This window comes from Erinaceus europaeus, chromosome 16 (genome assembly GCF_950295315.1).
Source record: "Erinaceus europaeus chromosome 16, mEriEur2.1, whole genome shotgun sequence".
NCBI lineage: Eukaryota > Metazoa > Chordata > Mammalia > Eulipotyphla > Erinaceidae > Erinaceus > Erinaceus europaeus.
The window spans coordinates 11,279,870-11,304,764 of NC_080177.1; the positions used below are offsets into that span (position 1 = coordinate 11,279,870).

Consider the following 24,895-nt stretch of genomic DNA (forward strand, 5'->3'; position numbering starts at 1 on the left):
ACTCAGCCTATGTATTAAAAAGACTCAGTCTGTGTTGTAAAAAGTTCAAGACATACCATTAATTTTTCCCCTCTTATATTAATTAAATAGTGATTTATATGACTAACTTTAATAGGAGTGTACATAAACACCATTCCCATCACCTAAAGACTGTGTCCCATCCCACTCACCCCCCTCCCCCCCACCCTGGTGGACTGTGTCCACCCTCCCCCTCATCACAGGGTTTTTACTTTGGTGCCCTACTTTCAATTTAGTCATATCCTGCTTTTTTTCTTAATATTTATTTATTTATTTATTCCCTTTTGTTGCCCTTTGGCGGGCTAGCTTCATGGGCCGGAGAGAGGGAGAGAGACGACCGGGGACTCATGACTGAGCGGGAACACAATTCAGTGCCTTTATTCATCAGAAAAGAATCTTTCAGCAGGTCTGCAGGTGTCTGTCTTTCTCTCCCCCTTTCTGTCTTCCCCTCCTCTCTCCATTTCTATCTGTCCTACCCAACAACAATGACATCAATAACAACAATAATAATAACTTCAACAATAAAACAACAAGGGCAACAAAAGGGAATAAATAAATATTTAAAAAAATATTTTTAAAAGGTAAAAAAAAAAAAAGAATCTGTCTTTGTAGGGAGTCCGGCGGTAGCACAGCAGGTTAAGTTCATGTGGCAGCAAAGCACAAGGACTGGAGTGAGGATCCTGGTTAGAGCCCTGGCTCTCACCTTCAGGGGAGTCACTTCACAGGTGGTGAAGCAGGTCTGTAGGTGTCTATCTTTCTCTCCCCCTCTCTGTCTTCCCCTCCTCTCTCCTCTCTCTGTCCTAACCAACAACAATGACATCAGTAACAACAACAATAATAACTACAACAACAATAAAAACAAGGGCAACAAAAAGGAAATAAATAAAAGAAAGAAAAAAAAAAGAATCTCTTTGCATAACCATTAAAGCTATCTACCCACCCCCTTATTCCAGGATGATGAGTTCTAAACCTCTAACAAGAATTTCCAGAAGGCTCTCTGTATTAAAAAAGATATATATTATTTATTTATTTTAAAATATTTATTTATTCCCTTTTGTTGCTCTTATATTATTTATTTTATTTTAATGAGCAAGAGGTACAGAGCGATATAGAAAGTGACCAGAGGTGGTCTGGGAGGTCACGCAATGGATAAAACACTGGATTCTCAAGCATGAGCTCCCAAGTTCAATCCTTGGCAGCACCATGTACCAGAGTGATATCTGGTACTTTCTCTCTCTCCTCCAATCTTTCTCATTAATAAATAAAATAAAATGTTTTATTTTATTTTATTTATTTAATTTTTAAGTCACCTCCCCAGTGTTTTATTTTATTTACTTATTCCCTTTTGTTGCCCTTGTTGTTTTATTGTTGTAGTTATCATTGCTGTCGTTGTTGTTGGATAGGACAGAGAGAAATGGAGAGAGGAGGAAGACAGAGAGGGGGAGAGAAAGATAGACACCTGCAGACCTGCTTCACCGCTTGTGAAGCGACTCCCCTCCAGGTGGGGAGTCAGGGCTCGAACCGGGATCCTTATGCCGGTGCTTGAATAAAATCTTTAAAAAAAAAAAAAAAAAGAACACTAGGATCAGAGTAAGGGTCCCGGTTCGAGCCCCCAGCTCCCCAGCTCCCCACCTGCAAGGGAGTCACTTCACAGGCGGAAAAGCAGGTATTCAGTTGTCTATCTTTCTCTCCCCCTCTGTCTTCCCCTTGTAAATGACGGCCAATTAAAATTACTTATCAAGGCATAAATAAGGAGTTGAAGCAAGGCATTTATTCTTTTGCAAAAGGGTGTACTGCCAACAGTGGCTGTCAGGCTGCAGCGTGCCCCCTTCATCCTTCTCCCATCTTTAATATCTGATGCAGAACTGTCTCCCCCACCCCTGGGCTGGGCTTCAGAGCTCACAATCTAACCATGTTCAGGAAAAGGGGATGAGGGCCGATATTAGGAGGGACTATAGTGAGAAAGGAAGCGCAAAGAAGGGGAATTTTGGCCAGGGCAATGTGACTGTACTGGGAAAGACAGACTGAGGAAGGGGCTTTTGGCCAGGAAAGTCTGAGTTTACAATGTGGGAATGGGAGATTTAGGAAGGGGCTGGGAAGTCTAAGCTAATTTTGAAGAAAAACAAGGCATGGTTGTTAGTCACGTAGACATGTAAAAGTCAAGGGTCTATAGTCAGTCTGCATTGATAGACATCAATAAAAAGGCTACAACCAACTGGGCTATTTCTCACACCCTCCTCTCTCCATTTCTCTCTGTCCTATTTAACAACGACGACGTCAATAATAACAACAATAACTACAACAATAAAAAACAAGGGCAACAAAAGGGTAAATAAATAAATAAATAAAAGAAAGTGACCTGAGCACCGCACAACTCTAGTTTATGGTGGTGTGGGGGGACTGAACCTGGGACTTTGGAGCCTGAGGTACAAAGTCTTTTTGCATAACCATTAAGCTGTCTAGACCCACCCATACCTAGAAGACTCTCTGGACTTCGCAATGCCACTCCCACAAGTCGGGGGAAACTTGTTCCCTCCCTCGGGGATTTCTGGCAAGAACTTCTACTTTTCTTTGATGATTGAAAAGTTACTTCCTCCTGGAATCCTTGCGGAAACCCCTAAGAATAAGGCGCTTTGTTTACTGGGAGCCAGATGCGCCGGGAATTTTCTGTATATAGTCTCACACTACGTTCACCCAGTATTTTGTTTACAGCGTATCGCCTAAACTAGACAGATCTCAAGCGTCCGGAGGGCAGCTAAGCTGTTCTCGTTGGTCGTCTTTTTTTCAGTCGTCAGCCCACTAGATGCCTAGTATATTAGCTTTTGGGAAAGGTCCAGGACAGCAAGCCCTCTGCACCTCCAGGCGGCGGAGTCCCGGGATCTCCGCTCGCGTGGCAGGAAGATTTAGCTCCGCCCCCGCACCGTGATTGGCTCCCGTTGCGGAGGCGTGTCCGTACGGCTGCGTTGGCTTAGTGCGCACGCGTGGGAGAAGGACGCGCGCATGCGCATGAAGGGTTCCGTCTCTAGGTCAGTAGCTGAGGGTGTCCGAGCTGTGGCTGCCTGAGAGGAGTGGCCGGAACTGACTGGTGAGTCTCCAGCAGTGGCGGGGGCGGGGGCGGGGGGCTGAGGGTACCGACTCGGGGTGAAGCTTGGTGTCGCGTCCCGGGGAGAAAGTGTGTTTCGGGACGGTTGAAAAGCTGGTGGGGTCAGAGGCGAGGAGGGGGCGCTCCCACCGGGGTTGGTGGGTCGGGCCCGGAGTGGGGACGCGAGGCGCGGGAGGTGAGCAGGGGCGGCGGGGACGTTTCCTCGAAGCCCGGCAGACAGACCACCTCCCACTCTCACCCTCGACCCCCGCCGCCCTGTGTCGCCGCGGTCGGGGTGCCTAGGCTGAGAGGTGGCCACCGTGACCAGCTCCCTTACTTGGTCGTCCGGAGACCCGCGGCCGCGCCCCGAGGGTCCCGGCTCCCGAGCGAAGTCCAGCCTCTCGCCCCGCAGCTTCCCCCGCGGACCCGGGTGCAAACGGGCAAGTCCGGGGGGGGGGGAGTTGGGGGGAAGTGCTGGAAAAGGGCCGTTTTCACCTCGCCCTGGTCTGTCTTCCTCCTTAGGAAAGGCGGGTGAGGCCAGAGGGAACCGAAAATCATCAACATCGAGGGGAGCGGGGTTGGGGTGTGTGCGGGGGGGGGGGGGTGTCACTTGGCTTCTGCTCCTTGACATCTTTTGGGGGCTGGGAGAGGAGTTTGGAGACTGGCTACTTCACAGGGACCTAACATCATCATTATCATTGTTAGATAGAGACAGAGAAATCCAGAGGGGAAGGGAGACGGAGAGAAGAAGAGAGAGAGAGAGAGACACCTGCAGCCTTGCGCCACCACTCGTGAAGCTTTTCCCTCTGCAGTTGGGGGCCAGGGGGCTTGAACCTGGATCCTTGTGCACTGGAACATGTGCGCTCAGCCGGGGGTGCCATCGCCTGGCCCCGACTTCTTAGGGAAGTGATGTAGCTTGCTAACAGGTATTTCCCGGTTTTGGGGTAGTGCAGCGGGTTAATTTCACACGGCGCCAAGGACCGGCGTAAGGATCCGGGTTCGAGCCCCCGGCTCCCCACCTGCAGGGGAGTCGCTTCACAAGCGGTGAAACAGGCCTGCAGGTGACTATTTCTCTCCCCCTCTCTGTCTTCCCTACCTCTTTTCTATTTTTCTCTCCTCTATCCAGCAACAACGACAACAATAACAACAATAACAATAACCACAGCAACCATAAAAGCAACAAAAGAGAAGAAATAGCCTCCAGGAGCAGTGGATTCGCAGTGCAGGTGCCGAGCCCCAGTGATAACCCTGGAGGCAAAAAAAATAATAAAATAAAATAAATAAAATAAAATACTGCAATCTGGCCAGATAAGGGGATTCTCTTACGTTCTTACCTAACAAGGAAAAAAAAATGTCATTCTTAATATTCACGAGACAGCGCTAGCTAGAATACTTTGAGAGCGGATCTTAAAATATTTCCTAGTCCATTCACCCAAAAATGTAAATATCAGTGGTCCAGAAGGCGGCACAGTGGATGAAGCATTGCACTCTCTCAAGCATGAGGTCCTGAGTTCAATCCCTGGCAGCACATGTACCAGAGTGATGCCTCCGTCTCTCTCTCTCCCCTCCCCTCATCTTTCTCATTAATAAATAAATAAAATCTTTTAAAAAATGTAAATATTAATATTCCTGCCACCAGCAGAGTTGACCATCTCAGTGGTCACTTGTCATTTGTTCTCTGGCAAGAGGTGAGGAGAAAGAACACATTCATGTATTATTAGACTCACCGCACAGTAGTATGTTCCTTTAACAACTCACATGTAAGGAAATACAGTGAAGTGGGTCGGGTGCTGGTGCACCTGTTTGAGCGCACACATTACAGTGCTCAAACACATGGGTTCGAGATCCCGAGCCCCCACCTACAGGGGAAAAGCTTTGCGAGTGGTGAAGCAGGGCTGCAGATCTCTCTCTGTCTCTCTCCCTCTCTGTCACCCCCCCTTCTTCTTTTTCTTCTTCTTCTTCTTCTCCTTCTCCTTCCTCCTCTTCCTCCTCTTCCTCCTCTTCTTCTTCTCCTTCCTCCTCCTCCTCCTCCTCCTCCTCTTCTTCTTCTTCTACTATTTTATTTATCAAGGAAAGGGATGGGAAGAGAGAAAAAACCAGACATCACTCTGGTACACGTGCTGCCAGGGATCAAACTCAAGTCCTCATGCTTGAGAGTCCAATGCTTTACCCACTGCGCCCCATTCTGGACCACTCAGCCCCTTCTCTCTTGATTTCTGGCTGTCTATCCAATAAATAAATAAAGATAAAAAAGATTTTTAAAGGAAATACAGTGAGCAGTTAGCTAAACCTAAAGTTTAAGTGTTTAGCAATCTTATTGGAGGTTTTATTTTTTGGTGCTTGTGGTAGGTGGCTATCCCATAGAAAATTCCCATTATCTCCTGGAATAGGACTGACGTATTGTACCATTATTTTCTGAAAGTGTGTGGGGGAGGGGAGAGGTAGCACACTTGGTTTAAGTGCATGTGTTAATACACAAGGACCCAGGTTCAGGCCTGCAGTTCCCATCTGCAACGGGGAGGCCAGTAAAGTCCTGCTTCTGGTGTCTTTCTCCTCCATCTCCTTTCCTCAAATGAAATAAACATACTTAAAAATATGTCTTAATGGGTGGGTGGGGAGAGTACAGGTCCAGGAAGGATTCAGAGGACCTAGTGGGGGTTATACTGTTATATGGGAAACTGGGGAATGTTATGCATGTACAAACTATTGTACTTACTGTTGAATGTAAAACATTAATTCCCCAATTTAAAAAAAAAGTGAAAAAAAAAGAAAAAATATGTCGTAAAATTAGTGCTACAAGAAGAGAGAACTAGAGCGTTTCTGCTGTGGCACACACAGTGTTGGGCTTGAACTTTGGACCCCATGCTTCCAAAATCTGGCTGTCTAGCCAGTGTGCCACCTCCCAGGCTGCACCATTGTTTTCTTAGTAGTATGCTCTTTGCCACAAACAATAGGATCTCTGTATGCATCATAGTGTTTGTTTCTCTTACTTTAAATAAATTGTAGTAACAGGCTCATTTAACTAAAGGTCACATCTTTTCTTAGTTTCAGAGCACAAACCTTGGCCAAAAGTCAAGCAAACAAAAAACCAGGTTCTGTTTCTCATGGAAGAGCTTGTCAGTACTTAGCACCAAGCTAACACACCACCGTCATAAATGTTGCCTTTCAGAACATTGTCTCTTATTTTCCTTCATATTTTTATGGATTTTATCTTTTTTTTTTTTTTTATGCTTCCAGTGTTATTGCTGGGGCTCAGTGCTGCACTACATATCCACTGCTCCTGGAGGCTATTTTTTCCCATTTTGTTGCCCATTTTGTTGTTTTATCTATTTTATTTATTTATTTATTTGTTATTGGATAGAGACAGAGAGAATTTGAGAGAGTAGGGGGAGACAGGAAGAGAGACAGAGATGCCTGCAGACCTGCTTCACTGCCTGTGAAGGAACTCCCCTGCAGGCTCCAACCAGGATCCTAACCAGTCCTTGCCCTTTGCGCCACGTGCGGTTAACCCACTGTGCTACCGCCTGACTCCCCTGGATTTTATCTATTAATGAGGTAGATTTTATCTATTAATGGGTAGAGAAAGCGTCACTCTGGCTTTAGTGATTGCTGGGGGTGGAGCTCAGGACCACACACATTAATCTATTGCCCTTCCACTGTGCCTTTTCCAGACCACCTCATATTTTTCATAAAACTTTTTTTTCAAGAGTATTGCTCTCTTCCAAAATGATCTGTCTAGTCAACTCTATCCCTTTTTCTAGTAATATTGTAATAAATATGTAGCTATGAAGTACATAACAATTTGCTAACATAAAAGTTAAATTTTAGAAATAAAAGAAAAAAGCTAAATTTTCTCTATCTGCACATTAGAAAATACTGGCCTCATTTACTTAAAAAAATAGATTTTTATGGGGGCTGGGCGGTAGCACAGGTTAAGCACATATGGCACAAAGCACAAGGACTGGCGTAGGATCTCGGTTCCAGCCCCCAGCTCCCCACCTGCAGAGCGGTCACTTCGGAGGCATTGAAGCAAGGTCTGCAGGTGTCTCTCTCTCTGCCCCCTCTGCCTTCCCCTCCTCTCTCCATTTCTCTCTGTTCTATCCAACAATGACAACAACTATAACAACTACAAGGATAACAACAAGGGCAACAAAATGGGAATAATAGCCTCCAGGAGCAGTGGATTCATAGTGCTGGCACCAAGCCCCAGCGATAACCCTGGAGGCAAAAAAAAAAAAAGTTTTATGAGACAGAGGGAGAGACACCAGATCACTGCTTAGCTCTGGCATATGGTAGTCCTAGGGATTGTATTGGAATCTTCTGAGGCTTCAGGTATGTAAGTCTTGTGAGCTACTTCAGCAATTTGCCCAGTCTATACGCATTTTTAAAAAATAAAATGAAGAACTTGATGCTACTGGACTTCAAAATTCTGTGAACCCAGCGATGGCATTCATTATGACACAGTTTTAGAAAGTTAACTAATCTGGTTTCACCAGATGAAAACAATAGTAAAAGAGGATGTCTGCTTTTTAACATTTTTGTGAAATCAGTTATCAGCTGCCTGCCTTGTTTTTTCCTTTCGAATTGAGGAACTTTGTTGATCCCTGTTTTCAAACATTCTTAAAATTTTTTAAATTTTGTTATTGGATAGAGACAGAAAAATTGATGTGGGAGGGGAAGATAAAAAGGGAGAGAGATAGAGACACCTGCAGCTCTGCTTCACCACTTGCGAAGCTGTCCCCCTACCAGTGGGGACCAGGGGCTTGAATCTGGGTCCTTGTGCACTGTAACATGTTCGCTCAACCAGGTGCACCACCACCTTGCTCCCCCAATTTTTTTAATAGTTTGTATTCTGTAATATATACATGTGTATTGACATTTATAGTATGTTGTTTGCATCCAAGATTGCTGAGCTTTATATATTTATTAATGAGAGGAGGGATGGGGGGAGAAAGAGAGAGAGAACCAGACATCACTCTGGTATATGTGCTGCTGGGGATCAAACTCAGGACCTCGATCTTGAAAGTCTAATGCTGTGGGAATTGGGCAGTAGCGCAGCGGGTTAAGCCCACGTGGTGCAAAGCGCAAGGACCCACATAATGATCCCGGTTCGAGCCCCTGCTCCCCACCTGCAGGGGTGTCACTTCACAGGCGGTGAAGCAGGTCTGAAGGTGTCTATCTTTCTCTCCCCCTCTCTGTCTTCCCCTCCTCTGTTCATTTCTCTGTCCTATCCAACAACGAACAACATCAACAACAACAATGTTGGCCACAAGGCTATAACAGTAAGGGCAACAAAAGGGAGGAAAATGCCTCCAGGAGGAGTGTATTCATGGTGCAGGCACCGAGCCTCAGCATTAACCCCGGAGGCAAAAAACAAAACAAGGGCAACAAAAAGGAAATAAATAAATATTAAAAAAAAAAAAAAGTCCAATGCTATCCACTGTGCGACCTCCCAGATGACTCGTTGAGCTTTTTTTTTTTTTTTTTTTTTTTTTTTTTTTTTTTTTTATTTTAGGAGGGGTACAACTCCACACAATTCCCACCGCCCTCGTTGAGCTTTTTGTTTCCAAATATGTACATTGACAGAGAAGTAGATGACAGGGACTGCTCTTTAATTTGTGGGCTTGACGCAGATGGATTTAGCACCTCCAACAACTGGAGGAAGTGGATTGTGGAGCCAGGAAACAGCATGTACAGCCCACTGTTCCTTTTGTAATATTGAGGGGGAGGGGAGGGAGACTGCTGTTGGCTTCACTTAAATTCACTCACATTTTTGCTTTGATTTCAATTATGGGTTTATTAATGTTTAAATCACTGATCACTGTATTTTTCTGAAATACTATTATATTTTTGATTTTTGTGACATTTGAAACTTAAAGTGTATTTTAAACTTATTTTGACAATTATGATTCAATGACTGTGTGACTTAGATGACATAAATTCAAATTACTTGGGGTAGTATACAAAGAAAAACTTTTTCCCCGTTGAGGCTCGGTGCCTGCCCAATGAATCCACTGCTCCTAGAGGCCATTTCCCCCATTTTTGTTGCCCTTGCTGTTGTTGGATAGGACAGAGAGAAATGGAGAGAGGAGGGGAAGACAGAGAGGGGCAGAGAAGCAGGCCCCATGTAGGTAGGGAGCTGGGGCCCTTGTGCTTCACACCATGTACACTTAACCCACTCTGCTAATGCCCAGTCCCCAAGAAAGCCTTTTATAACCTTTCTTGTCTACCCTCTAAAGCCACCCTGCTCCTCTGTTCTGCCACATGATGTGATATTTCTTTTTTTATATACTTTTCTGCCATTTAAAAAAAATTATACCTTATTTATTCACCTTTGTTACCCCTGTTGTTTTATTTTTGTAGTTATTGATGTTGTTATTGTTGGATAGGACAGAGAGAAATGGAGAGAGGAGGGGAAGACAGAGAGGGGGAGAGAAAGATAGACACCTGCAGACCTGATTCACTGCTTGTGAAGCGACTCCCCTGCAGGTGGGGAGCCGGGTCCTCGAACTGGGATCCTTAAGCGGGTCCTTGGGGTTTGCGCCACATGCGCTTAACCCGCTGCGCCACCGCCTGACTCCCACCCGACTCCCAGCATGTGATACTTCTTACTGATTACTGAAGCCTCATATTGTAGCACTTCTTTGATAATCTGTTTATTATTATTTTTTAATATTTTATTTATTAATGAGAAAGAAAGGAGGAGAGAAAGAAACAGATATCACTCTGGTACATGTGCTGCCAGACCACACTATTATTATTATTATTTATTTAATTTTTTTTACCAGAGCACTGCTCAGCTCTGGCATATGGTAGTTCTGGGGATTGAACGTGGGATCTTGAAGCCTCATGCATAAAAGTCTTTGTATAACCATTATGCTGTCTCCCCAGCAAGATTTGTTTATTTTCCCTTTTGTTGCCCTTTTTATTGTTGTAGTTATTGTTGTTATTGATGTCATCATTGTTAGATAGGACAGCGAGAAATGGAGAGAGGAGGAGGAGAGAAAGATAGACACCTGCAGACCTGCTTCACCAACTGTGAAGCGACTCCCCTGCAGGTGGGGAGCCGGGGGCTCCAACCAGGATCCATAAGCCGGTCCTTGGGCTTTGTGCCAAGTGCGCTTAACCCGCTGCACTACCGCGCGACTCCCTCTCGTTATTTATTGAATAGAGACAGCCAGAAATTGAGAGAGAAGGAGGTGATAGAGAAGGGATAGAGACAGAGAGACACCTGCAACACTGCTTCACCACTTGCATAGCTTTCCCCTTGTAGGTGGGGAACAAGGGCTGGAACCCTGGCCCTTGCGCATTGCAACATGTGCACTCGCCAGGTACACCACTACCCACCCCAATTAACTTTAAGATATTTATAGATATATTTATTTATGAGAGAGTCACTGAAGTCAGAGCATCACTTTGGCACATAAATGCTGGGGAACAAATTTAGGAACTCATGCTTGCAAAAGTCCAACTCCATAGCCTCCTCCCCACCACTGGGTTGCTCTGATCGTATTTTTTTTTTATTTAGATAATTTATTTATTTATTTATTCATGAGAAAGATAGGGATGAGAGAAAGAACCAGACAATCACTCTGGTACATGTGCTGCCAGGGATTGAACTCAGGCCCTCATGGTTGAGAATCTAGTGCCTTAGCCACTGTGCCAGATTACACAACTTGGAGAGTAGAGTTCTGGAAATTCCAAGATTGACTTGGACTTGAAATTGGATATTATGCCATTAAGTCATGGTAAAAGTTTCTGTAAAACTGAAATGTAAGTTTGATCTTCTTAGTTCTTGATTTTTACTGGTACTTTCTCATTCAGTATGATTTCTAAATCATGTGCTTCAGTGCATTTTGAAACCAAGATCTTAATGGTGTCTTTCCAGTATTTGCAGTTTGGGGACCTTGTATGGCAATGGTTCAAGTTGTTCTTGTAGGAGGAAGTAGATAGGGACTGAGAGAGAAAGTAAAAGGAGGAAAGTAACCTTAACATAAATGCAAATTATGTCATCTAAATACCTTAAAAAAACCCCTAAATTTCCTGGTCTAGAGAGACAGCATAATGGCTATGCAAAAGATTCTCATGTCTGAAGCTCTGAGATCCAGGTTCAAGGCCCACACTGCCATAAGCCAGAGCTAAGCAATGCTCTTGTTAAAAATAAATTTAAAAAATCTGCTCTCTATTGCTCTGCATCCCTCTAGCGTTAAAAAAGGAAAATTAGGGGCCAGGTGGTGGCACACCTGGTTAAGTGCACATACTAAGGTGCCCAAGGACCTGGGTTCAAGCCCCTGGTCCCCGCATGCAGGGGAAAAGCTTCCTGAGTGGTGAAGCAGGGCTGCAGGTGTCTCTCTGTCTCTGTTCTTCTCTGTCTTCCCCTCTCCTCTCAATTTCTCTCTGTCTCTATCCAATAGTAAATAAATTGGGGGGGGGGAAGAAAACTAGTGGTCCTAGTGGACTAGTGGAGATAGCACAATGGATAAAGTGTTGGACTTTCAAGCATGAGGTCTCGAGTTCAATACCCAGCAACACATGTACCAGAGTGATGTCTGGTTCTTTCTCTCCCCCTACCCCTCTTACTAATAAGTAAATAGAATTTAAAAAAGGATAATTTCTGGCAGAACTCTTTTCTGCATAAATTTTATTATTATTTTAACCAGAGCACTGCTCAGCTCTGGCTTATGGCAGTGTGTTGGATTGAACCTGGGACTTGAGAGCCTCAGGCATGAAAGTCTCTCTGCATAACCATTATGCTATACCTCCACCCTCCACATAAATTTTAAAGACATCTTCGATCAAATGAATCCAATTACAAAGAAGGCTAAGGCAAGTATAAACCTGTGGGACTACATCAGATTAAAAAGCTTCTGCACACCCTCTCTTCTCAAGTTCTCTCTGTCTATCAAATAATAAATTAAGGTGGTCCGGGAGGTGGTGTAGTGGATAAAGCATTGGATTCTCAATCATGAGGTCCTGAGTTCAGTCCACGACAGCACATGTAGTCTAGTTCTCTCTTTCCTCCTATCTTTCTCATTCATAAACTTAAAAAAATTAAAAATAATAAATCAAGTAAAAAGACTAAAAAACCTTTAAAAATTAAAATGTGCCGGGAGTCGGGTGGTAGCGCAGCAGGTTAAGCACATGTGGCACAAAGTGCAAGGACCAGCCTAAGGATCCTGGTTTGAGCCCCCGGCTCCCCACCTGCAGGGGAGTCGCTTCACAGGCGGTGAAGCAGGTCTGCAGGTGTCTAATTTTCTCTCCCCCCATCTGTCTTCCCTTCCTCTCTCCATTTTTCTCTGTCCTATCCAACAATGGCGACATCAGTAACAACAACTACAACAATAAAACAACAAGGGCAACAAAAGGAAATAAATAAAAATAATAATAATAAATTAAAATGTGCATCATAGATAATAAAGTGTGTGTATATATACACATGTATTTAATAAATGATACTTGGTAGGTAGTCAGTGAACATTTTTCCTCCGCACTCCCTTTTAGGTTTATCATAGAAAATAAATTAAGGGGAGTCGGGTGGTAGTGCAGCAGGTTAAGCCCACGTGGCGCAAAGCACAAGGACTGGCATAAGGATCCCGGTTCGAGCCCCCGCTACCCACCTGCTTCGATGCAGGTGTCTATCTTTCTCTCCTCCTCTCTGTCTTCCCCTCCTCTCTCCATTTCTGTTGTATCCAACAGTGACATCAACAATTATAACTACAACAATAAAAACAAGGGCAACAAAAAGGAAAATATTTTTAAAAAGAAAAGAAATTAAGGAAGTTAAAGTAGGAGTTTTTCATAAGCCAGATGAACCATCATAAGAGAACTTTAGGGGTGGGGGTATAGCATAATGGTTATGTAAAGAGACTTTCATGCCTGATGCTCTCAAGTCTGAGGTTCAATCCTCCATACCGCAATAAGCCAGAGATAAGCTTATTTTTTTTAAAGATAATAATAAATATGAGAACCATAGTATGACATAAAAGTAACTGAGAAAGGACTGGGCAGTGGTGCACCTGGTACAGCACACACATTGAACCTAGGTTCGAGCCCTGGTCTCAGCTTCCTGACACTTCACTAAGCAAGTCTTCAAGTCAGCCTGCCTCTCTCTCTCCCTCTCCCTCCCTCCCCCCCTTCCTGTCCTCTATCAGAAAAAAGAAGGAAACTTTTTTTTTTTTTTTTTTGCCTCCAGGGTTACTGTTGGGGTTGGGTGCCTGCACTGTGAATCCACTGCTGCTAGAGGCTATTTTCTCCCTTTTGTTGCCCTTGTTTATTTTTGTTGTTCTTGTGTTGTTGCTGGATAGGACAGAGAGAAATTGAGAGGATGTGAAGACAGGGGGGAGAGAAAGATAGACACCTGCAGACCTGCGAATCCACTGCTGCTAGAGGCTATTTTCTCCCTTTTGTTGCCCTTGTTTATTTTTGTTGTTGTTCTTGTGTTGTTGCTGGATAGGACAGAGAGAAATTGAGAGAGGATGTGAAGAAAGGGGGAGAGAAAGATAAGACACCTGCAGACCTGCTCCATTGCTTGTGAAGTGACTCCCCAGCAGGTGCGGAGCTGGGGCCTGGAACCAGATTCTTGAGCTGGTCCTTGAGCTTTGAGCTTAACCCGCTGTGCTATTGCCCGGCCCCCAAGAAGGAAACTTTTTTTTTAAATTAAATATATATATATATTTTTTATTCACGAGAAAGATAGGCAGAGAGAGAAAGAACCAGACACCACTCTGGCACATATGCTTCTGGGGATTGAACTCAGGACCTCATGGTTGAGAATCCAATGCTTTATCCACTGTGCCACCTCCCGGACCACAAAAAGGAAACTTTTTTTATTATTATTCCTTTATTTTTGCCCTTGTTGTTTTATTGTTGTAGTTATTATTGTTGTTATTGATGTCGTTGCTGGATAGGACAGAGAGAAATGGAGAGAGGAGGGGAAGACAGAGAGGGGGAGAGAAAGATAGACACCTGCAGACCAGCTTCACTGCCTGTGAAGCGACTCCCCTGCAGGTGGGGAGCGGGGACCTTGAACCCGGATCCTTACGCCGGTCCTTGCACATTGCGCCACCTGCGCTTAACCTGTTGGGCTACTGCCCGACTCCCAAGAAGGAAACTTTAAAGGAGACCTTTGTGTCAGATGATGTTGTCTGTCTTCCCCTCCCCTCTCTCTAATTTTCTTTACTCCAGCATTCTGGGTAGATCCCCGCCCACCCATGACTCCATAAGAACTTCTAGAGATAATATGAATAGCTAATTCTAGCTTGTATCCTGCCTGAAACTTCTGAGTAGTTCAGTAAAACCAAACTCTTTGTTTTGTATTTTCCCCTTTCAATTCTCCCCATCCCCCTTTTATTTACTATTATAATTATTTGCTCAACATTTTTATGAATGCAGAATGGAGAGCTCTTAGGCAGCTGTAGCCCATGTCCACATGGCAGATATAGAACTTTGCTGATGTCTGTTTCTTATCTTGTGTGTTATCTACTTTGAGAATTAAAAGAAAACAAAAGTACTCGTTGGCACTTGGAGTTCATTGAAAAGGTATATCCTTCCAAATGATCCGTTGCCATGCTAGGACTCTGTAGCAACCTCAGTCACATCTGGTTTTGTTGTTTATTTTTTGATAATTTGAAGGGAGACAAGTCTCTTGAAGTCTTCTAGTCTGACAACCCACATAGGGTGTGACTCATTTTACTAGGAGATAGCAAATATGACTTTTAATTGGCAGTAATCAGTTCCAAGAATAGAGTTGCAAAAGTGTACAGTTTAATGATCTGGGCTTCCTTACGATCCATATATCTTCCTACCCCCAATATACTATACTGGAAAAACCTGATTAGGGTTATCATTCCCAGCTCCTGGAGGCCATTTTTTCCCTTTTGTTGCCCTTGTTTATCGGTGTTGTTACTGTTATTGTTATCGTCATTGTTGGACAAGACAGAGAGAAATGGAGAGAGGAGGGGAAGACAGAGAGGGGGAGAAAAAGATAGACACCTGCAGACCTGCTTCCCCACCTGTGAAGCAACTCCCCTGCAGGTGGGGACCCGGGGGCTCGAACCAGTATCCTTCCACCGGTACTTGTGCTTTGCACCACTTTTTAAAAAATATTTATTTATTTTCCCTTTTGTTGTTCTTGTTGTTTTTCACTGTTATAGTTGTTGTTGTTACTGATGTCGTTGTTCGATAGGACAGAAAGAAATGGAGAGAGGAGGGGATGACGGGGGAGACAAAGACACCTGCAGACCTGCTTCACCGCTTGTGAAGCGACTCTCCTGCAGGTGGGAAGCCGGGGGCTCTAACCGGGAACCATAAGCTGGTCCCTTCGCTTTGTGCCACATGCGCTTAAACCACTGCGCTACTGCCTGACTCCCTCAGGCACTCATTCTTTACTGCCTGTCATTTACCATGTCCTGCTCTGAAAGAACATAAAATATATTTTTTATTTTATTTATTAATGAGAGAGACAGGAGGAGCAAGAGAAAGAATCAGACATCACTCTGGTCCATGTGTTGTTGGGGTTTGAACTCATGCTTGAGAGTCCAATGCTTTGCTCACTGTGCCACCTCCCACATGACTTTACTTTTATCAGAGCATTCCTTGGCTCTGGCTTGTGGTGGTGCTGGGGATTGAACCTGGAACCTCAGAGCCTCAGTCATGAAAGTTGTCTTCATAATTATTATGCATTTAAATTTATTTCATTTCCCCTCCAAATCATTTTATTAGAATAGTGATTTACAGGTACAGTTTCTCATCTCCCTGTGATATTTGCCTGTTCACCACTTCCACTCCCTAAATAGGGATGGGAGAGTGAGTGAGTGAGTGATTGATTTTTTTTTTCCTCCTCCAGGGTTATTGCTGGGCTGCTGCCTGCACCATGAATCCACCGCTCCTGGAGGCCATTTTTACCCCCTTTTTGTTGCCCTTGTTCTTGTAGCCTCCTTGTGGTTATTATTATTGCCATTGTTGATGTTGTTCGTTGTTGGATAGGACAGAGAGAAATGGAGAGAGGAGGGGAAGACAGAGAAGGGGAGAGAAAGACAGACACCTGCAGACCTGCTTCACAGGCCAGTGAAGCGACTCCTCTGCAGGTGGGGAGCCAGGGGCTCGAACCGGGATCCTTACACCGGTCCCTGCGCTCTGCGCCACATGCGCTTAACCCACTGCGCCACCGCCCGACCCCCGTGAGTGAGTGATTTATAGGAGAGAGAAACCAGAACACCCGACTCCCAATTTTTTTTTTTACTTAATTAAAGTTATTATCATCATTATTTTTGACAAGAGCACTATTCTGGTTAGTGGTACAGGGCGTGAACCCAGAACCTCTCACCTGCCAGTCCCTGTGGAACCACTACACATCTCTGCTTTAAAAAATAATTGTAGGGAGTCAGGTGGTAGCGCAGCGGGTTAAGCGCAGGTGGCGCGAAGCACAAGGATCGGCGTAAGGATCCCAGTAAGGATCCGGGTTCCAGCCCCTGGCTCCCCACCTGCAGGGGAGTCGCTTCACAGGTGGTGAAGCAAGTCTGCAGGTGTCTGTCTTTCTCTCCCCCCTCTGTCTTCCCCTCCTCTCTCCATTTCTCTCTGTCCTATCTAACAATGACTTCAATAACAATAATAATAACTGCAACAACAATGAAAAACAAGGGCAACAAAAAAGAGAAAAATAAATGGGGCTTGGGTGGTAGAACAACGGGTTAAGCTCACGTGGCACAATGCGCAGGGACTGATATAAGGACCCGGGTTCAAGCCCCCGGCTCCCCACCTGCACGGAAGTCGCTTCACAAGCGGTGAGGCAGGTCTGCAGAGTGTCTGTCTTTCTCTCCCCCTCTCTGTCTTCCCCTCCTCTCTCCATTTCTCTCTGTCCTATCAAGCAACGAGAGACATCAACAACAATAATGACCACAACAAGGCTACAACAACAGGGGTAACAAAGGGGGGGGGGGAAAGATGGCCTCCAGGAGCAGTGGATTCATGATGCAGGCACTGAACTCCAGCAGTAACCCTGGAGGCAAAAAAAAAAAAAAGAGTGAGAAAGTAAATAAAATCAATAAATATTTAAAAATAATAAAATAATTGTAGGGGGCTGAGTCGTATAGCAGTGGGATAAGTGCACATGGCTAGAAGTGCAAGGACCAGCATAAGGATCCCGGTTCAAGCGCCCCCCCCCCCCCCCCCAGCTCCCCACAAGTGGTGAAGCAGGTCTGCAGGTGTCTGTCTTTCTCTCTCCCTCTCTGTCTTCCCCTCCTCTCTCCATTTCTCTCTGTCCTATCCAACAACAAAAATAGCTATGACAACAGTAACAACCACAAGAGCAACAAAATTGGAAAAATAGCCTCCAAGAACAGGGGATTCGTAGCGCTGGATTTGTAGTGAGTGAGTCCCAGTTATAACCCTGGAGGAAAAAAATAAATGTGTTTTGTGGTGCCAGAGCCATATACATGTTTGATCCCAGTATTTCTGGACCAAGTTTTTCGATCTTTTCATTTCAGATAGAGAGATGCCACAGCACTGGCTGTGGAGCTTCCTCTGGTGCCATGTGTGTGCTCCCATGTGGTGCCAGAGTTCAGATCCAGGTCCTTGTCTATGTTCCTTTGGGGGAGCCATCTCCCGTCCCCCAAATAATTCATAGTGTCTGAGTACAATCCATCAAAAAAAGTAACTTTGGAAGATACTGTCTATAAAGGGCAGGTCCAGAAAGGCATCTTGTGGGCAGCAGAAATGGCATAGTGGTTATGCAAAAAAACCTTTCATGCCTGACGCTCTGAGGTCCCATGTTCAGTCCCTAGCACCACTATAAGCCAGAACTGAACAGTGCTCTGGTAAAAAATTTTAAAGAATAATAAAAAAAAATCTTATTATAACTTTCTGAATTGATGGGGAAGCAGAATGCTACCTTTGCAAACAGACAAGAGTATTGCAGAAAGGAAAGGTATACAAAAATCTGTAGGTGAAAGGATATGAAAACAATTTTCCTTTTCATAATTGGCACACCTGGTTAAGTGCACACTTTACGTTGCACATGAACCCAGGTTCAAGCCCCTGGTCCCTACCTGCAGAGGGAAAGCTTCCGGAGTGGTGAAGCAGGGCTACAGGTGTCTCTCTGTTCCTGTTCTTCTATATCTTCCCCCTTTCAATTTCTCTCTGTCTCTATCCAATAATAAATAAATAAAAATATTTAAAAAATAATTAAAAAGAAACAGTAGTAGTGATCTGGGAGGTGATGTAGTGGAGAAAGCGTTGGATTCCTAAGCATGAGCTCCCAAACTCAGTCCCTGGCAGCACATGTTCCAGAGTGATGTCTGCTTCTTTCTAACTCTCCTCCTTTTTCATTAGTAAATAAAATCTTAAGAAAGAAAGAAAGAAAGAAAGAAAGAAAGAAGGAAAGAAAGAAAGAAAGCATTAGCATAAATATGATAAAACTAAAGGTTTGTAAGCATAAGGAATGTGGTTTTGTTTGTACTTATATCTTCCCGGTTCAATAAAGGCCTTTATATACCTATTATGTATCCTAATATGAACCTTGTGCCTGAGACAATCCTACTGTGAGATTTGTCATTTTTAATTTTTTTAATTATTTATTTATTTATTTAAAGATATTCCCTTTTGTTGCCCTTGTTTTATTGTTGTAGTTATTGTTGTCATCGTTGTTGGATAGGACAGAGAGAAATGGAGAGAGGAGGGGAAGACAGAGCGGGGGAAATAAAGATAGACACCTGCAGACCTGCTTCACTGCCTATGAAGTGACTCCCCTGTAGGTAGGGAGAGATTTGTCATTTTTATAGTAATAATTTTATTACTATTGTCAATAAAATAGTTAATAGTTTAACTTGAATATTAGTGTCTTTAATCAATAGTCACAATCTTTTTTAATATTTATTTATTTTTAAATATTTATTTCCTTTGTGTTGCCCTTGTTTTTATTGTTGTTGTAGCTATTGTTGTTGATGTCATCATTGTTGGATAGGACAGAGAGAAATGGAGAGAGTAGGGGAAGACAGAGAGGGGGAGAGAAAGATAGATACCTGCAGACCTGCTTCACCACCTGTGAAGCAAACCCCCTGCAGGTGGGGCGCCGGGGGCTTGAACTGGAATCCTTATTCTGGTCCTTGCACTTTGTGCTATTTATTTTATTTTTAAGAGAGATGCAGAGAAAGAAAGAGACAGAGAAACACCAGAACACTGCTCAGCTCTGGCTTATGGTGGTGCGGGGGGATTGAACCTGGTACTTTGGAGCCTCAGGCATGAGAGTCTTTTTTACATAACCATTATGCCATCCCCCCCAAAAAAAGTCACAATCTAAATTTAAACCTTAAAACAATTAGCTGTGACAGAATTATAAACATGTACTCACCCAAAGTTCAAGCCTGACCTTCAGTATTGTAGTTCCTCCTCTACCCACCCCTCTCCTCCCTCTTCCTCTCCCACTCTTTCTCTCCTCCCCCACTCCTTTTTGTCTATGTCTCTAGCTGAAAAAAAAAATCATCCAATAATGATGATCCCTCCAAAAATAAATAAATAAAACAGTGGGGGGGGTAGACAGCATAATGATTATGCAAAGAGATTCTCATGTCTGAGGCTCCAAGTCCCAGGTTCAGCCCCCGACATCACCATAAACCAGAGCTGATCAGTGCTCTGGTAAAAATAAATACATAAATACATAAATAAACAAACAAGTAAGTAAATAAGCAAGCAAGCAAACTCAGTCTAGCACAGTCTGGTTACTGAGGTTCCCAGCTTGTCAGTGAATATACCCTGTGATTTCTCAACTTCAGTGCTTCGCCATTTGGCCTGGGTAATTCTTTCCTATAAGAGGCTCACCCAAGGTGCATTCTAGGTGCTTAGCAGCATCCTAGACCTCTCCAATGAAATGCAAATGACACTACTCCCTCCCTTCTCCCCACTTGTAAACCAAAACAATGTTTCCAGTGCAAGGGAAATAGCTCACTTGGATAGTGTGTTGCTTTACCATGTGTGCAACTCAGGTTCAAGCCCAGCCTCTACTGCATTGAAGCAAGATTTGCTGCTGCGGTCTTCTTCACTCTTCCTCTCTATCTCTACCTTAAAAAGGTTTCAGACATTGCCGGACTGTCCCCTGGGATCAAATCCAGACTATGAACCAGAATTTACTTGTGTCAGTGACAAAAAGCTTTGGTAACTTAAGAGTTTATTTTTTGCCTCCAGGGTTATTGCTGTGGCTCAGTGCCAGCACTACAAATCCACTGTTCCTGGAAGCCATTTTTCACTTTTATTGGATAGGACAGAGAGAAATTGAGAAGGGAGGGGGAGATAGATAGGAAGAGAGATACCTGCAGACCTTCTTCACTGCTTGAGAAGCGACCCCCCTGCAGGTGGGGAGCTGGGGGCTCAAACTGGGATCCTAGTGAGGGTGCTTGTGCTTGGTATTATGTGTACTTAACCTGGTACATCACCCACCACCTGGGCCCTTAATAGTTTTATTAACTTAGACTTCTTCACTTTATTGTGTTTCCATAATCAAACTATGTATGAAAAGCATTCACAAATATCATTAGTGTTTTTCTTTTTTTTTTTTTCCCCTGTAATGCTGGGACCTCTCACTTGCTCAATTATTTATTTATTTATTTTTATAATATTTTTATTTTATTTTAATGAGAAAAAGTAGACTAAGAGAGAAAGATACTGAGAGAAAGAGACCAAAACGCCGCTCAGTTCTGGTTTATGGTGGTGCTGGGGATTGCACCTGGCACCACAGAGCCTCAGGCTTGAAAGACTGTTGCATAACCATTATTCTGTCTCCCCAGCCCTCACTTGCACATTTCACCACACCCAGACTGACTTTTTCTTCCCAGTAGGAAGAGAGCAGGACAGAGTCAAGTCATCCACGTTCTGCTCCATACGCTACCCCAGACAACGTGATGCTCCCATGTAGTACCAGGGCTTGAACCTAGGACCTTGAGTATGAGAAGATGTGCTCTAGTAGGTGAATTATCTCCTGGCACCCTCAGTGATCTCTTAAAGGCTGCTTCCAGTGATGCCTTCCTTCCTTCTTTTTTTTTTTTTTTTTTTTTTTTTCTTCTTTTCCTCCTCCAGGGTTATTGCTGGGCTCGGTGCCTGCACCATGAATCCACCGCTCCTGGAGGCCATTTTTTTCCCCCCTTTTGTTGCCCTTGTTGTAGCTTCGTTGTGGTTATTATTATTGCCCTTGTTGACGCAATTCGTTGTTGGATAGGACAGAGAGAAATGGAGAGAGGAGGGGAAGACAGAGAAGGGGAGAGAAAGATAGACACCTGCAGACCTGCTTCACCGCCTGTCAAGTGATTCCCCTGCAGGTGGGGACCCGGGGGCTCGAACCGGGATCCTTAACACCGGTCCCTGCGCTTTGCGCCACATGCGCTTAACCCACTGCGCCACTGCCCGACCCCCGATGCCTTCCTTCTTAAAGTAGAAGGATCATTCTTCTATTAGAAACAGCAGTTCGCCCCACACCTATGGACATCTAATCTTTGACAAAGGGGCCCAGACTATTACATGGGGAAAGCAGAGTCTCTTCAACAAATGGTGTTGGAAACAATGGGTTGAAACATGCAGAAGAATGAAACTGAATCACTGTATTTCACCGAATACAAAAGTAAATTCCAAGTGGATCAAGGACTTGGATGTTAGACCACAAACTATCAAATACTTAGAGGAAAATATTGGCAAAACTCTTTTCTGCATAAATTTTAAAGACATTTTCAATGAAACGAATCCAATTACAAAGAAGACTAAGGCAAGTATAAACCTATGGGACTACATCAAATTAAAAAGCTTCTTCACAGCAAAAGAAACCACTACCCAAACCAAGACACCCCTCACAGAATGGGAGAAGATCTTTACATGCCATACATCAGATAAGAGTTTAATAACCAACATATATAAAGAGCTTGCCAGACTCAGCAATAAGACAACAAATAACCCCATCCAAAAATGGGGGGAGGACTTGGACAGAATATTCACCACAGAAGAGATCCAAAAGGCCGAGAAACACATGAAAAACTGCTCCAAGTCTCTGATTGTCAGAGAAATGCAAATCAAGACAACAATGAGATATCACTTCACTCCTGTGAGAATGTCATACATCAGAAAAGGTAACAGCAGCAAATGCTGGAGAGGTTTGTGGGGTCAAAGGAACCCTCCTACACTGCTGGTGGGAATGTCAATTGGTCCAACCTCTGTGGAGAACATTCTGGAGAACTCTCAGAAGGCTAGAAATGGACCTACCCTATGACCCTGCAATTCCTCTCCTGGGGATATATCCTAAGGAACCCAACACATCCATCCAAAAAGATCTGTGTACACATATGTTGTTGGCAGCACAATTTGTAGTAGCCAAAACCTGGAAGCAACCCAGGTGTCCAACAACACATGAGTGGCTGAGCAAGTTGTGATATATATACACAATGGAATACTACTCAGCTGTAAAAAATGGTGACTTCACCGTTTTCAGCCGATCTTGGATGGACCTTGAAAAAATCATGTTGAGTGAAATAAGTCAGAAACAGAAGGATGAATATGGGATGCTCTCACTCTCTGGCAGAAGTTGAAAAACAAGATCAGAAAAGTAAACACAAGTAGAACCTGAAATGGAATTGGAGTATTACACCAAAGTAAAAGACTGGGTGGGTGGGTGGGTGGGGAGAATACAGGTCCATGAAAGATGATGAATGACGTAGTAGGGGTTGTATTGTTAAATGGGTTGTATTGTTAAATGGGAATGTTATGCATGTACAAACTATTGTATTTACTGTTGAATGTAAAACATTAATTCCTCAATAAAGAAATAAATTATTTAAAAAAAAAAGAGATCCAAAAGGCCAAGAAACACATGAAAAAATGCTCCAAGTCTCTGATTGTCAGAGAAATGCAAATCAAGACAACAATGAGATATCACTTCACTCCTGTGAGAATGTCATACATCAGAAAAGGTAACAGAAGCAAATGCTGGAGAGGTTGTGGGGTCAAAGGAACCCTCCTACACTGCTGGTGGGAATGTCAATTGGTCCAACCTCTGTGGAGAACATTCTGGAGAACTCTCAGAAGGCTAGAAATGGACCTACCCTATGACCCTGCAATTCCTCTCCTGGGGATATATCCTAAGGAACCCAACACATCCATCCAAAAAGATCTGTGTACACATATGTTGTTGGCAGCACAATTTGTAATAGCCAAAACCTGGAAGCAACCCAGGTGTCCAACAACAGATGAGTGGTCTATATACACAATGGAATACTACTCAGCTGTAAAAAAATGGTGACTTCACCGTTTTCAGCCGATCTTGGATGGACCTTGAAAAAATCATGTTGAGTGAAATAAGTCAGAAACAGAAAGATGAATATGGGATGATCTCACTCTCAGGCAGAAGTTGAAAAACCAGAACAGAAAAGAAAACACAAGTAGAACCTGAAATGGAATTGGCATATTGCCCCCAAGTAAAAGACTCTGGGGTGGGTGGGTGGGGAGAATACAGGTCCATGAAGGATGATAAATGACATAGTGGGGGTTGTATTGTTAAATGGGAAACTGGGGAATGTTATGCATGTACAAACTATTGTATTTACTGTTGAATGTAAAACATTAATTCCCCAATAAAGAAATAAATTAAAAAAAAAAAGAAACAGCAGTTTACTAGAAGTCCTAAATTCTGAGTTTTGGATCCACCCACACTTAATACTAATGTTTAAGCATTTATCTACCTGTTCAGCGGTAACTTCTTCACTTGTGCAGTGCTGTAGATACAGATTTAAATAGATATTTATCTTGTTTTCCAAATTAGTGTCCTGGATTCCATAAGTCTAGACTCTTGTTCATATTTGTATTTTTTATCCTTATTCTTACAGTATACCTACATTTCTGTGCTTATCAAGATTTTTAATTCATCATGGATAATTTATCATCAGAAGAAATTCAGCTGAAGGCTAACCAGGTTACTGATGAGGTAACTTTTATTAAAATATGTACTATTCTTTTTTAGTTTTCCTAATAAAGGATAAGAACTTCCTATTTTGTATATATCAAAGCATGCATTTCCCCATTTATTTATTGCTATAATTAATTATTTATTGGATAGAAACAGATAAATTGAATATTTTAAATTTATCAAATATTATAAATATTATATTGGATTTTATTTACTTACCTTCTAGAAACAGAGGGACACCTGTACTCCTTTACCACTCTCTAAGCTTTTCCCTGCATGTTGAGCCTGGGGCTTTCCACCCAAGCCCATGTACACTCAACCCAGTGCATCATGACTTGGCCCCCCTTTTTCCCTTTAGTGCCATTACTAGTTCCTTAGTTATTTCAATTTTAAATTCACCAAAAAGTTGAAGTAAAAAAATTGCATGAGGGAGTCGGGCGGTGGCGCAGTGGGTTAAGCGCACGTGGCGCAAAGCGCAGGGACCGGTGTAAGGATCCCGGTTCGAGCCCCCGGCTCCCCACCTGCAGGGGAGTCGCTTCACGGGCGGTGAAGCAGGTCTGCAGGTGTCTATCTTTCTCTCCCCTCTCTGTCTTCCCCTCCTCTCTCCATTTCTCTCTGTCCTATCCAACAACAAAGCAACGTCAACAATGGCAATAATAACCGCAACGAGGCTGCAACAACTAGGGCAACAAAAAGGGGGAAAAATGGCCTCCAGGAGCGGTGGATTCATGGTGTAGGCACCGAGCCCAGCAATAACCCTGGAGGAAAAAAAAAAATTGCATGGATATTTGTTTAGACAGTCATTACTTGAAAGAAAAACAAAAAAATATATATATATATTTAGATTTAAGAACTTCTGAGCACTT

General features: G+C 43.5%; 1 protein-coding gene across 2 annotated transcripts in view; it reads left to right on the forward strand.

Annotated features, from left to right (window-relative positions):
- The first annotated feature begins 2,969 nt into the window (after window positions 1–2,969).
- The window catches only part of SNAP23 (synaptosome associated protein 23), a 42,840-nt gene continuing 20,914 nt past the window's right edge, over window positions 2,970–24,895 (forward strand). For both annotated transcript variants that reach the window (XM_060174465.1, XM_016192759.2), the window contains exons 1-2: window positions 2,970–3,103; window positions 23,950–24,047. In XM_060174465.1, coding sequence (XP_060030448.1) covers window positions 23,991–24,047 — 57 coding nt within the window. In that variant the 5' untranslated portion in view covers window positions 2,970–3,103; window positions 23,950–23,990. The remainder of the gene's footprint in view (window positions 3,104–23,949; window positions 24,048–24,895) is intronic.